The sequence below is a fragment of the Lampetra fluviatilis genome, chromosome 2 (assembly GCF_964198595.1).
Source record: "Lampetra fluviatilis chromosome 2, kcLamFluv1.1, whole genome shotgun sequence".
NCBI lineage: Eukaryota > Metazoa > Chordata > Hyperoartia > Petromyzontiformes > Petromyzontidae > Lampetra > Lampetra fluviatilis.
This window is the reverse complement of record NC_136276.1, coordinates 14556113-14570498: the sequence shown is the minus strand read 5'-3', so window position 1 is coordinate 14570498 and position 14386 is coordinate 14556113. Positions and strand designations below refer to the sequence as shown.

The 14386-nt window shown below is 45.4% G+C and overlaps 1 protein-coding gene across 2 annotated transcripts; it reads right to left on the bottom strand.

The window, feature by feature from the left end:
• Positions 1–1046: 1046 nt before the first annotated feature.
• On the bottom strand, positions 1047–8258 carry LOC144943337 (ORM1-like protein 3). 2 transcript variants are annotated; one of them, XM_078870715.1, is made up of 4 exons: positions 7922–8258; positions 5078–5269; positions 4497–4648; positions 1049–3256 (listed from the first exon to the last, which is right to left on the bottom strand). In XM_078870715.1, the coding sequence occupies exons 2-4, from the start codon at positions 5249–5251 to the stop codon at positions 3121–3123; spliced, it is 462 nt and encodes a 153-aa protein (XP_078726841.1). In that variant the 5' UTR covers positions 5252–5269; positions 7922–8258; the 3' UTR covers positions 1049–3120. The 2 variants fall into 2 exon arrangements, with proteins under 2 accessions (XP_078726848.1, XP_078726841.1); XM_078870722.1 differs by lacking the exon at positions 7922–8258 and having other exon boundaries at positions 1047–3256; positions 5078–5268.
• Positions 8259–14386: the final 6128 nt, after the last annotated feature.

Sequence of the window (14386 nt, the reverse complement as noted above, 5' to 3'; positions counted from 1 at the left end):
GGGCATGTTGATAACATGTCTAATTAAACAAATCAAATACACCGCCCCCCCGCCCCACCCTCCCATTTAAGGTAAATAATGTACATGCTATGTTTGCTGAAATTTCAGTTTTTCATTAACATTTTAAAAACATTTCATATTGAAAATAATTCCCTGTAGATTAACGTCTACAGTAAAGAATGTTACCATGTATTTTCAATTCGAATGCAAACTTTTATAAGTTATATATACCAAACACAATAATTACACGATGTAACACAATTTTAGTCCCTGGGTAGTGTTATTTTTTTAATTGCTTATGCCTAAAAAGCAGAAAAAATGGCTATTATTCCCCACAAACTTTGCTTTTGTGACCAGGACTTTACGTGAAAGAATGACACAAATGCACGTTCTCATTTAAAATAGGTACATTTCAAAATATTACTGTCCTGGTCACAAAAGCAAAGTTTGTGGGGAATAATAGCCATTTTTTGTACTTTTGAGGCATAAGCAATTAGGAAATAACACTTACTACCCAGGAACAAAAAAAGTGTGTTATTAATGGAGTGGATTATTAACCTTGCTTGTGCCCAGGTCACACAGTAATTATTTTAGCTATTGTGGGCCTACTGTAATTCTCCAAAGTAGGTGTTAACATTGACCAAAATGCCAGATTACGGCTTGCAATGTTTGTATTACAAAAATTGGCAACTGTGCTTATTTGGCAATTATAAAAATGAGGCATGCTGATTCAGTTCTACAACAGATTTCTGAGCTTAGGTTCCAACTGGTAAATGTTGAATCCTCAGGAAAATCACCAGATATCTGAATTGTGCATTTAACTCTGACATACATTTTTTACTCACGTAAACATCTTCATGACAAATGTTTGTCATGATATATGCACAGGACAGATTATGGTTCTTTACAAAGCAGTCATTTTAATAACTTCATGACCTGCTTGCCAAACAAAACCTACACACCAGATACCAACTTAAGTATTCATAAAGAGTGTGAACGCATGCATTGATGGTTGCCTACATCGCTAAAACGAAAGGTGTGTACAATTTTTGATAAGGGAACAGTCAAATACCACGTGGATTTTGTGAGATAACTGCATATTTATTGTGTAGTATCATCTTACAAAGTGTTAATAAAAAATATTCACATTTTATCGGAATAGACTAAACACTACACCAAATAACACTTTCAGATCTCACAAAAATTAAAACGTGATAAGCCTGTGGCACCATCAATATTAAAACCAAATACAGTACACCGGCAGTGTGACATGATAATTATAAGACCGAGAATAAATTCTCAAAAAACAACTCACCATCTGTCACGTATTGGGGACAACCGTTAAAACAAAACCCAGGTCATTCCGTGTACCTTCCATATGTTCACTTTATTTATAACCATGCACAATTCAAAACCTGAACTGGGAGTATGAAACAGCTTCACGTATATTGATTACTAGATATATCGAACCTTAACAATGCTATGTACATTACACAGTACTGTACACATATCTATGCGACTGCAAGATTTTTCAAGACTTGTTTGTGGAAAGATACAATAGCATAAAGCGGAATTCCAGCAGGTAAGCGTATACCACCACCTGCAAATTTTACTATACAACATTAAGCCTTGCAATCATCAAAAAACTTTTGGGTAGCTCTTAACGATGGGCATTAAATCTACTGACCTTACTTTTTTCAATGTTCTAAAACACCCTATTTTTTCAGGTTTTAACAAATTACATAGGATTTAAACTAAGTACGGCAATAAAAAAATCTCATGATCAAATTAAATCTGTAAAACAATTCTTTGGTAGGAGAGAAAATGTAATGGTTACTCTAGTTCAATGGAGGTTTAAATATTCCAACCATTTACAATAATTATTTATTCTTCAAGGGTTGCATTTTGTTTCCTACATATGGAGCCATTTAGTTTTATACGCTGCAGTGCAGGCCTCATTCCAAAAGGTTGAACCAGGACCTGCCCAGTTTATAATACAGTACAACCATCGAGTGTGATACTTATGTCAATTTTATGGAGTTCCGTCTTAATGTGCACTACCAGATGCCATCGTGTCTCAATGCAAAAAAACCGAACGTATAAACGGTCGCATAAAGTTCAAGGATTCCAATCACAACCACTGTACAAGCAAGATATGTCAGTTGTGGCTACCTTAAATATACTGTTCATCAATTGATGCTATACATGGTTCACTTTGCCAACATTACAGCTCATTCGCATAATTTATTGGGTAATATGGAGAACACAACTGCCATGATTGATTTAATATTAATCATTGCACCAAGCTAAAGAACATGGTGTCCCTCTTGAAGCAAGATTAGCCAAGTTTGTCAACCGCAACTTTATTTAGAAAAGTTGTGATGTCATTTTTTGTGTAAAATCTCGGTTCAGTCTGGTCGGTTAATACTATACAGGTCATGTGCCTTACCTTCAGATTTGACAAAAGTATAGCAAAACATGTGTAAAATATTTCCTGTTTAAATTACCAACAAAATCATTTACAAGCTCCTCAAATTAAATCTGGATGAATATATCAACTATAGACAGTCATGCATTGCATATAACACCTAAAATGCAACACAATTCAGCGTTGTGCTTGGAAAAAATATACAAGACTATGCACTCAAAAAAGTAAACCTCAATGCCAATAAATGACTTGCCACTCTCTTTGTGGGCAATAAGCAATTACAACCAATGTGTCAAATCACCTCGTGACTAAAACCAAATTGTAATTTACATAAAATGTATAAAACAGTAAATCTCCATGGAAACAATAACCTTAATCAAAAAGCACACTATATGGTCAACAGCATGTATTCGCATTAGCAAACTAAATAACCTAATGGGTTGACATTTAATCTTAAATGTTACCTTTTTAAATCCGAGTACGCATTGCACACAGTATGCCACACAACATGGCTGCCATTCCCCTCACCCCCTGCTGTTGTGCGGTCCCCTTGCTCTGACCCCTGACCTCCAAGCCCCTCACTCCAAGGCCCCTGACGCCGGGCCTCTCATGCCGACTCCATTGCTCTGAGCGCCCCACTCTGGGCCTCCAACTCAGGACCCTTTCTCTGGGTCCCTGACTATTCAGCACCATCAGTACTTGTTGATGCCAAAGATCCGGACTCCGTGCAGCTGAGGCAGCTTGGGGATGAGCACACTCATGAGGGATAGTGTGTTCACCACAAAGTGCACTGCGTCATACTTGGTGTAGAAGCTCGTCAGGAAGTACCTACAGGAGCAAACAATAAAAAGGTGAGATTACAGTATACAAACATGCATCGTCAGCAGCTGCAACAGCCATGATCTCTTTTCCTGCTGGAGGAAGGCCTCCCTGTGCTAACATATCCCTCAATCCTGCAATACAATCCAACTCACTCCTGCACAGAAGCAGATCTCATCAATCCATATCCACAAAGTGTTTCCACTTTGAGCATATTCTCACACCTTTGGCTCCCATTCCATGACCGATCTCTTCCATTGACCATCATCCCTTTAAACAACGAATCTTGTCCAAGCCCACTTTGCTAAATGGTCACTATTTTGTTCCATGTTTTTCTTCCTCGCTGTACGATTCTCAACATGCATCCCTCCATGCTTCTTTGCATACATTTCAGCCTTTGTTCAATCTTTTTTTAACAGTTTATGATCATGTCATAGCAGATAATATGCACCGATTTAAAACTAGATTTTCTTGGAAACCATTGGTATGTTGGTTCATTATCAGATTAAGATGCCTAAAATAACCCAAATTCTCTCCTTCACCTCCTTATTACATAATTTTCATCTGAATCCGCCCTAAGAAAAGGTTGCTCCTAGGGTAAATAGTTTCTATGATTACCGCCATCAGCAAAGCAGAGGTGGTAAACATTGTCTCTTTTTTTCTTCAATCCAGAATAGCACTCAAATATGCCCCTCAGAAGGCTATTCATAACATGACAAGACAAAAATCCCATATGAGCGTATTAATCCAAAAACAGTGAAAGGGTCAGGTGCTCAGAGGGCATAGAGCTCCATGTGCTTTGATACAACCTGTGCAAGCTGATACACATGCATCAAGGTCAAGGAAGACTTGATGATCCTTGTATCTGAGGCTTTATATATACGTACATATATACAATGCAAAAAACATTATGTGTTGTGTAGTACGTGTCTTTTATTCTCACTTAAAAAGTGTAACATTTGAAATGTAATGCATTCACATTATTAGCAACCTGAGCCTTGTTTCAAAACTTATTTTAAAGCAACATGATTGCACTGTTGTGTTTAATCTCTACGGGCAAGTAAAATGCACTGCAGCATGTCCGTATGACAGCCATGCACAGACACCGCAGGCTGCCTTATCCATTATTCAACATCCGTTAAAACATGCAGCACATGGCTAGAAACCTCCTTGAGTAAAGTATATGAAAATGTAAAGGCGTGTCCAGAGAGAGTTGTGCAAGAGATGAAACTACATACAGTATACTTACAACACAATGGGCGTAATTGTCAAGAACTTGCGGGAGGAGGTGAACTGCACACCATAGTCCATCTGCTCCCAGTGGGTCAGCAGCCGGTCTTTTCCCTGGTCTGGTGTCTCAAACGGCGTACCCTTTACTGTGTGCAGGAAAATGTACATTCCCTGCACAATACAAAAAGCAAATTGATTCACATTAAAACACCAAACATTGTGCAGAAAACACTCAGTATTTTTGCAACATAGGCTCAAAAAGCCAGCCAGATGTATTCGCTATGAGAAACTTTTATGAAAACACCGATGTTATATTACACGTATAATAAACATGTACTTTGAGCCCAAAAAGCAGACGAAAAATTGTACCTCGAAATGTAACTTTTTAAGTTTAGGCAGTTTTTTTGTATTTTTCTGGGAAGTAATAATTGAATACACATTTAGCATTCTGTGCATGTTTTCGAAAACCTCGTAGCAAGTTCATATACCATTTCCCACCATTGTTTTATATTTGACAGTTTGTGTCATATGAAATCTTGAGCAAAATACATGATGTAGTATAGGATGGAACACAAGAACTACTGAACAAGTTATACGTACCAGGTTGTGGATGACATTGGTAAGCGTCCACACAAGAGACACGCTGCAGAATGGGATAGAGAGGAGCACCACGTGCAGCAGGCCGATGGCCAGCACGTATGTCAGCCAGATGCCACGACTGTTCATGACACGAGTGTTCGGGTTGACCTCACTGTGGGCTGTTCCCACCTCCATTTCTGAGTAACTCTGCCCCTGCGTGGACAAAAACATGTAAACGCCATTGTTAGAAATCAGCTCAGATTAATGAGATGCGGTCTGTTATTTAACTGTGGTATCTTGGATCCTTGAATTGCTTGAGATGGTAATTATTACTCTAAAGTGACTTTAACGAAAGACCCAGAGTATGAATTCCTGCAGTCACAAAAGCTTTAAGTAATGGTAATTATTACTTCTGTAGTACGTCTTTTTTAAGCGACTTGCAAGACTAAGTTCCTGGATATATTCAGTATTTTTTATAAATACTTAAAATGTCACATTGCTCTATTTAAAACTAGATGAGAGCCTCGTCATTTGGCAAACATTAAGAATTGACTGTAAATAAAATGGATACTGCAGATGGGTGCTTATTTGTTTAATACTATAGGAATTTAAATATGTACGTATAATTAGGAAAATAAGATGAATACAATCTAGCACCAAATGCAGGCCCATCAGCTTGAGGGTTTCAAATTAACATAGACTTTAACAAAAACAGATGCTAACATCTTCAGTAAAATATGTGGAATGCATTCATTGGCAACAGGCCTAGACCAGGGGTCGGCAACCTACGGCTCCGGAGCCGCATGCGGCTCTTTACGAGCTGCTTCTTGACGATGAGTACGTACTCAGATGCATTGCGGCTCTTGAAATACTGAATTTTGTACCGAATTGGAAACAAATGGCTCTTCTTGTTATTTTGGTTGCCGACCCCTGGCCTAGACAAAGAACATCAATAAGCAGGAAAGTTGGGGACAGCACTGGTGGAACGTGCTCTGGGCGTTTTGGAGACAAGAACTGTCCTTTCTATTGTTATGACACATTGATTATTGCATGCCAAACAAGGGTACTTATGTTATACAAGTTATTAAGTGGACAATATATGTAACAAAAAATCGTGCACAAAAGCCATCAAAAAGAGTGTTCATCACAATTGAAAAGGCAAGTTATATGTAGCTTGTTGAAGCCACTTATAATTAGGCTATGGAAATAAATGCGTGTAAACATTAAATTAACTTGGCCAACCATTAACAGTGTCTTTGAAATTTAACAATTAAAATGCATAATCAAGTAAGCCTTTATTGGCAACGTGGTAAAACGAATTAATCTATCGACCTTATACTATCCCTGTAAATGAATAATTTATATCCTACGGGGATCATCAGCGCTCAGGTTAATGGTATTCGAGTAATATAATCTCCAAATATTCAGTGGGGAAAAAGTATTTTCTGAAGATAAATACAACAGTAATTTAACAAAAATACTGTAATATACTTAAAACTGACAGATCACACAAAGGCAACAGCTAAAGGGCCATACACCAGAGAAAGATTCTCAATCATAATCTTTGAAACCCCTTTAATTCCCTGAGCATCACTTGACCACTCCTTCACCTCACATTCTTTGTTTTTTTTGTCGTGCAAACTCAAGCTGTGTAGCAAAATTGCTGTGCATATTACTGCGTGATCAAATTAAACTATGCACAAGTCATATGTTTAGCCGCATTAAAATGCCCGTATGCAGTTTATAAGGAGTGCTAGAGATGATGCGAAATGTTTAATGCAGAATAGAAAACCGCACGTCCAATGGAGGCGACAGTCCGTCCATCCCAGCAAAACCTTTAATCTTACATAGAGCCCTTTTTATCTCCAGCATTCTATCTTGCCTTCTCTGTAATGTATGTCCATACTTATCTAGACTTCTCACCATTTGTGTATCCCCGTCCCCTCTCTCCTCTATTCATCGCCTTCCTGCACTGTATCCAAGCCGCTCTATCCGTTAATCTCACTTATCAATGTCACTCTCCTGATGCCCACCTCACCATTTCCTGTCTCAATCTCTCTTGCCTCTCCATAATCCCCACTCCTCTGCGCTTTCCCTCGCTCTCATCTTTCCGTTTTGCTCTCTCGCTTTCCTCTCCGTTTCACATCCTCCTCCATGGCATGTTTTCTCGGGATGCACGGCCACAGTAGAGTCGGGGGGAAGCGTGACATCAGCACGCACGAACCCGGCGCAACCCTGTACAGCACGATGCGGGTGACGGAATTTCCGCAGACGTGCGCTAAGGACAGCTCCACCCCAGCCAGCCAGAAATCCAGCCAGCAAAACTTGTTAAAAAAAACACATTGCTCAGCTACAAAAATAACTCCATATTCCTTTAAAGATATTTCGATTATTATAACGACCACACGTGCGACGTATAAAATATTGTAAACGATAGAGCGTTACGCTCGTCACTTTCGCACTCTGTGTGAACCGTGTACTCTCTACACACGTGTACACGCACTATGCCCTGCATGCTAATCGCTGCGCCACTTTATGCGATTGTCTCGGCCTACACACTTTACATTTAACATCCCTTTGCCGCACTGTGCGCCAATAACACGGGTGCTGATGGGACTGCGGGCTGCCGTGTAACCCACCCTTATACTCGTGGAATGGCGTAACTTTATACTTCAGGTATCGTTGCCCTCTGTGAATAAAACATAAACAAAGGGGCTTGATCCTGCGGTCAACCCGTGGCAAAGCCCTCCACGTGTGGCCGCTGCGTCACTCACGCAGTACCGCATACACGATGGGGCGTCCTGCTGCACTGCTGCGCCCACCACACAACTATGTTACACACGACTGTGTATTGTGCCAACTCACTCCTTTGTTGCTCCGAGTCCACCCTCGCTCGCTCCACCACCGACAGGACGAGAAGGCGGAGAGACCCGCGCGGTAACACTACGGGCACTGTACGGACACTGTACGTACAGTGCTGTGACGCGACACAGCCAAGTCTCGCGCTGTCCGCGCCGCCGCCGCTCAGCGACACCGACAGCCGCGGAGGACACGAGGAGGTGGCCTGTGGCGGTAATGAACGGGAGCCCGAAGGAACCCGGACGACGCTGGGCACCGAGCGACACGGACGGCGCTCGCGCGTTCCTCCTTCAGCCACCCTGCCGTCCACGTGACGTCACCGGCACCAGGGGGCGTGGCGTGAGTTGCGTCGTGACGTCACCGGCACCAGGGGGCGTGGTGTGAGGTGCGTCGTGACGTCACCAGCAGCAGGGGGCGTGGCGTGAGGTGCGTCGTGACGTCACCGGCACGACGTGATGACGTTTTTTTGGATGTACGTGCGACGTAATTACTTTTCATTTTATTCTTGGTTCTGTTGGTAAAGTCACGGTGAAGGGAAATAATAAAATAATAATAGATTTTTTTTTTCTATTTTTATTATATAAAAATATATATATTTTTTTTACTTTTTTATTTCCCTTCTATGTGACTTTACCGAAAGAACCAAGAATATGAATCCCTGCAGTCACGAAAGCTTTGAATCAAAATTTACTTTGATTCGTCGGATTCTTCCAGGAACATTTTTTTTATAATTCTACTGATGACATCAGCACGTTAGCCTGGGCAACGAGCGACACGGACACGTTGCCTTTTACGTAATGACGTAAAAACACAGCCGTACGTTCAGCTGGAGTCGTCATCACGTGCGACGTAATGACGTAGCCACGTAACAAAGTGACGTCGGCGAAAACGAGTTGACGAGAAGGTTGTGCGGGGTTGGTTGCGTAGTGACGTCATGCATCACAGGCGTTTGTTTTCTGATGAACGTCGTGACGTCATTTATAACAACGCAGACGTCCCAGGGTAGAGCGGGATGACGAAACTAAATGACGTAGTGACGTCATCAACACGAAGGCGTTGATGACGCCATCGGCACGAAGTGTTGACTTTAACCATACGTTGCTGTGGTTTGATGTTACGTTTTGAACGCTAGCAATTTATCGGTTGCACTTTAACAAACTCTCGCTCGCCTTATCACCTTCAACCTGGTTCGATCTAAATAATTGCCCTAAATATTAAAACTTTGTAGGGTTTTCCAATTGTATTTTCCCAATATTTTTTCTCACAACGAAAAACTATAATGAGCTCGACACAAAAAGAGAAAGCTTAATTCTAGATTTGAAGCTTTCGTGACTGCAAGGAATCATATTCTTAGGTTTTTTCGGTAAAGTCACGTAGGTAAAACATCAAAATTAATGAAAATAAAATAAAATAAAACAAAAATCACGACGTTTCGGAGGCAACACAAGTCTCCGTCATCAGGTGGGACCGTCACAGCCGAATTAGCTGCATCAAGTGAGGCAATGATTCAAGATGTAATCTAACCTATATAATTCATTTTTTGTTTATCTGTCTGTCCGTCCGTCTGCGTACGCTCCCTTGCGGGGGATGTAGCTCTCGGACCGTGGGGTTCGCCGAGATTAAATTTTGCAGGTGGGCACGCCCCCGGCCCCGCGGTAAACTTAGGCATTTCCGATTTTTCGTCTCTAAACTTTAAATCGGACCGATTATCGATTGAGTGCGATTTCTATTTATTTATTTATTTAAAGCTTTATTTATTTATTTAATATCGCCGACCGGCGCGGACCACGGCGGTTGCCCCTGGCAACGGGTAGCAACAACTTCGCAGCGGGGTGGACGCCATTTTTAATTCCCGTTAAAAGTATGTGCACGCAATAACACACGACTCTGAGGTAAATTCATCAAAGTTTCACGTCCTCTTCACTCCCCCCCCCCCACCCCAATGTGTGCAATTACTATTATAGGGTCGGTAGATAATAAAATTATAGCGATTAGACAGTATTATTGTAGCGCGGGGGGGGGGGGGTTAACGGCCCCAGTACCCAGCCTCAGCCGAGTGGGCAATTTAGGCGAGGCCGGAGGCTCTGCACGGTACTAGGCCTCGACACGCAAGTCTGTCAGGCGTCGACTTTGTGGTATAAACTCGATATACCTAGCGTTGCCCGGGGGAAAAATACATTTAAAATCTTCTGAAAACTTTAAAACATAACATCCCAATGAAAATACAACTGTGTAATTAAAACTCTAAACCCGACCGCGCCAAGAATCGATTCTCTGAATCACGAAAAGGAATCGAAGGTTGTAGATTCATTTAGAATCGCCTTATTTCCGTTTAATATTAGTTGGTTATAGAGTTGATATAAACTGCTACGAATGGGAAATATCCGGCGTTGACCGGGGCTAAAATATAATTAAAAACTCCTGAAAACTTTAAAACATAACATAAGAATGAAAATAAAACTCTGTAATAAAAAATGGAAACCTCCTATGCGCCAGGAATCGATTCTTTGAATCGCGCAAAGGAATCATCGAAGGTTGTAGATTCCTTTAGGATCCCCCTTAACATGTGGTGAGGGGGAGAGTGGTGAGGGGGAGAGAGTGGTGAGGGGGAGAGAGTGGTGAGGGGGAGAGAGTGGTGAGGGGGAGAGAGTGGTGAGGGGGAGAGAGTGGTGAGGGGGAGAGAGTGGTGAGGGGGAGAGAGTGGTGAGGGGGAGAGAGTGGTGAGGGGGAGAGAGTGGTGAGGGGGAGAGAGTGGTGAGGGGGAGAGAGTGGTGAGGGGGAGAGAGTGGTGAGGGGGAGAGAGTGGTGAGGGGGAGAGAGTGGTGAGGGGGAGAGAGTGGTGAGGGGGAGAGAGTGGTGAGGGGGAGAGAGTGGTGAGAGAGTGGTGAGGGGGAGAGAGTGGTGAGGGGGAGAGAGTGGTGAGGGGGAGAGAGTGGTGAGGGGGAGAGAGTGGTGAGGGGGAGAGAGTGGTGAGGGGGAGAGAGTGGTGAGGGGGAGAGAGTGGTGAGGGGGAGAGAGTGGTGAGGGGGAGAGAGTGGTGAGGGGGAGAGAGTGGTGAGGGGGAGAGAGTGGTGAGGGGGAGAGAGTGGTGAGGGGGAGAGAGTGGTGAGGGGGAGAGAGTGGTGAGGGGGAGAGAGTGGTGAGGGGGAGAGAGTGGTGAGGGGGAGAGAGTGGTGAGGGGGAGAGAGTGGTGAGGGGGAGAGTGGTGGTGGTGTGGGTGAGGTTGAGTGGTGAGGGTGAGTGGTGATTGGTGAGGGTGAGTGGGGAGGGTGAGTGGCGGTTGTTAGTGGTGATTAGTGAGGGGTGAGTGGTGAGGGTTAGTGGTGAGCATGAGTGGTGAAGGTGAGTGTTGAGCGTGAGTGGTGAGGGTGAGTGGTGATTGTTGAGGGTGTGATTGGTGAGGATGAGTGGTGAGTAGTGAGGGTGAGTGGTGAGGGTGAGTGGTGAGTGGTGAGGGTGAGTGGCGGTTGTGAGTGGTGATTAGTGAGGGGTGAGTGGTGAGGGTGAGCGTGAGTGGTTAGGGTGAGTGGTGCGGGTGAGCAGTGAGGGTGAGCAGTGAGGGTGAGTGGTGATTGGTGAGGGTGTGATTGGTGAGGATGAGTGGTGAGTGGTCAGGGTGAGTGGTGAGGGTGAGTGGTGAGCGGTGAGGGTGAGTGTTGAGGGTGAGTGGTGAGTGGTTAGGGTGAGTAGTGAGGGTGAGTGGTGAGCGTGAGTGGTGAGTGGTGAGCGTGACTGGTGAGGGAGAGTGGTGAGGGAGAGTGGTGAGGGTGAGTAGTGAGTGGTGAGGGTGAGTGGTGATTGGTGAGGGTGAGTGGTGAGGGTGAGTGGGGAGGGTGAGTGGCGGTTGTTAGTGGTGATTAGTGAGGGGTGAGTGGTGAGGGTGAGCGTGAGTGGTGAGGTTGAGTGGTGAGAAGTGAGGGTGAGTGGTGATTGGTGAGGGTGTGATTGGTGAGGATGAGTGGTGAGGGTGAGTAGTGAGGGTGAGTGGTTGTTGTGAGGGTGAGTGGTTGTTGTGAGGGTGCGTGGTGAGGGTGAGTGGTAAGAGTGAGTGGTGAGGGTGAGTGACGGTTGTGAGAGGTGATTAGTGAGTGGTGAGGGTGAGTGGTGAGGGTTAGTGGTGAGGGTGAGTGGCGGTTGTGAGTGGTGATTAGTGAGGGGTGAGTGGTGAGGGTGAGCGTGAGTGGTGAGGGTGAGTGGTGAGGGTGAGCGGTCAGGGTGAGCAGTGAGGGTGAGTGGTGATTGGTGAGGATGTGATTGGTGAGGATGAGTGGTGAGTGGTCAGGGTGAGTGGTGAGCGGTGAAGGTGAGTGTTGAGGGTGAGTGGTGAGCGGTGAGGGTGAGTGTTGAGGGTGAGTGGTGAGTAGTGAGGGTGAGTGGTGAGCGTGACTGGTGAGTGGTGAGGGTGAGTGGTGAGGGAGAGTGGTGAGGGAAAGTGGTGAGGGTGAATGGTGAGGGTGAGTGGTGAGGGTGAATGGTGAGGTTGAGTGGTGAGGGTGAGTGGTGATTGGTGAGGGTGAGTGGTGAGGGTGAGTGGGGAGGGTGAGTGGCAGTTGTGAGTGGTGATTAGTGAGAGGTGAGTGGTGAGGGTGAGCGTGAGTGGTGAGGGTGAGGTTGAGTGGTGAGCGGTGAGGGTGAGCAGTGAGGGTGAGTGGTGATTGGTGAGGGTGCGATTGGTGAGGATGAGTAGTGAGGGTGAGTGGTTGTTGTGAGGGTGAGTGGTGAGGGTGAGTGATGAGGGTGAGTGGTAAGAGTGAGTGGTGAGTGACGGTTGTAAGAGGTGATTAGTGAGTGGTGAGGGTGAGTGGTGAGGGTTAGTGGTGAGCATGAGTGGTGAGGGTGAGTGTTGAGCGTGAGTGGTGAGGGTGAGTGGTGATTGTTGAGGGTGTGATTGGTGAGGATGAGTAGTGAGTGGTCAGGGTGAGTGGTGAGGGTGAGTGGTGAGGGTGAGTGGTGAGAGGTGAGGGTGAGTGTTGAGGGTGAGTAGTGAGGGTGAGTGGTGAGCGTGAGTGTTGAGGGTGAGTAGTGAGGGTGAGTGGTGAGCGTGACTGGTGAGGGAGAGTGGTGAGGGAGAGTGGTGAGGGTGAATGGTGAGGGTGAGTGGTAGGAGTGGTGAGGGTGAGTGGCAAGTGGTGAGGGTGAGTGGTGATTGGTGAGGGTGTGATTGGTGAGGATTAGTGGTGAGTAGTGAGGGTGAGTAGTGAGGGTGAGTGCTGAGCGGTGAGGGTGAGTGGTTGTTGTGAGGGTGAGTGGTGAGTGGTGAGAGTGAGTGGTGAGGGTGAGTTGTGAGGGTGAGTGGTGATTGTTGAGGGTGTGATTGGTGAGGATGAGTGGTGAGTAATGAGGGTGAGTGGTGACGGTGAGTGGTGTGGGTGAGTGTTGAGGGTGAGTGGTGAGTGGTGAGGGTGAGTGGCGGTTATGAGTGGTGATTAGTGAGGGGTGAGTGGTGAGGGTGAGCGTGAGTGGTGAGGGTGAGCAGTGCGGGTGATTGGTGAGGGTGTGATTGGTGAGGATGAGTGGTGAGTGGTCAGAGTGAGTGGTGAGGGTGAGTGGTTGCTGTGAGGGTGAGTGGTGAGGATGAGTGGTGAGGGTGAGTGGCGGTTGTGAGTGGTGATGGGTGAGTGGTGAGCGGTGAGGGGTGAGTGGTGAGGGTGAGTGCTGAGTGGTGAGGGTGAGTGGTGAGAGAGTGGTTAGTTTTGAGGGTGAGTGGTGAGGTTGAGTGGTGAGGGTTAGTGGAGAGTGGTGAGTGGTGATTGGTCAGTGGTGATTGGTGACGATGAATGGTGAGTAGTGAGGGTGAAGTTGAGTGGTGAGGGTGAGTGGTGGTTGTGACGGTGAGTGGTGAGGGTGAGTGGTGAGGGTGAGTGGTGAGGCTGAATGGTGAGGGTGAATGGTGAGAGTGAGTGGTGAGTGGTGAGGGAGAGTGATGAGTGAGAGTGGTGAGGGTTAGTGGTGAGGGTTAGTGGTGAGAGTGAGTGGTGAGGGTGAGTGGTGATTGGTGAGTGGTGAGGGTGAGTGGTGAGGGTGAGTGGTGAGGGTGAGTGGTGAGGGAGATTGGTGAGGGAGGTTGGTAAGTGGTGAGTTGTGAGGGTGAATGGTGAATAGTGAGTGGGAGTGGTGAGTGGTGAGGATGAGTGGTAAGGGTGAGTTGTGAGTGGTGAATGGTGAGGGTGAATGATGAGTACAGTCAATATGCACTGCTGTTATCATACCAGGTACCACCACCACAATATGTACTCCTCTCATCATAGCAGATACCACCACAGCAGTATGCACTGCTGTAATCATAGCAGGTTCCACCACAATATGCACTGCTGTCATCATAACAGGTACCAACACAGCAGTATGCACTGCTGTAGTGATAGCAGGTACGACCTCAGTCGGTATACACTGCTGTAGCGATAGTAGATACTGCTATCGAGTTGGTAGATACCGCTATAGTAAATACTAAAACAGTCCGTATATACCGCTACA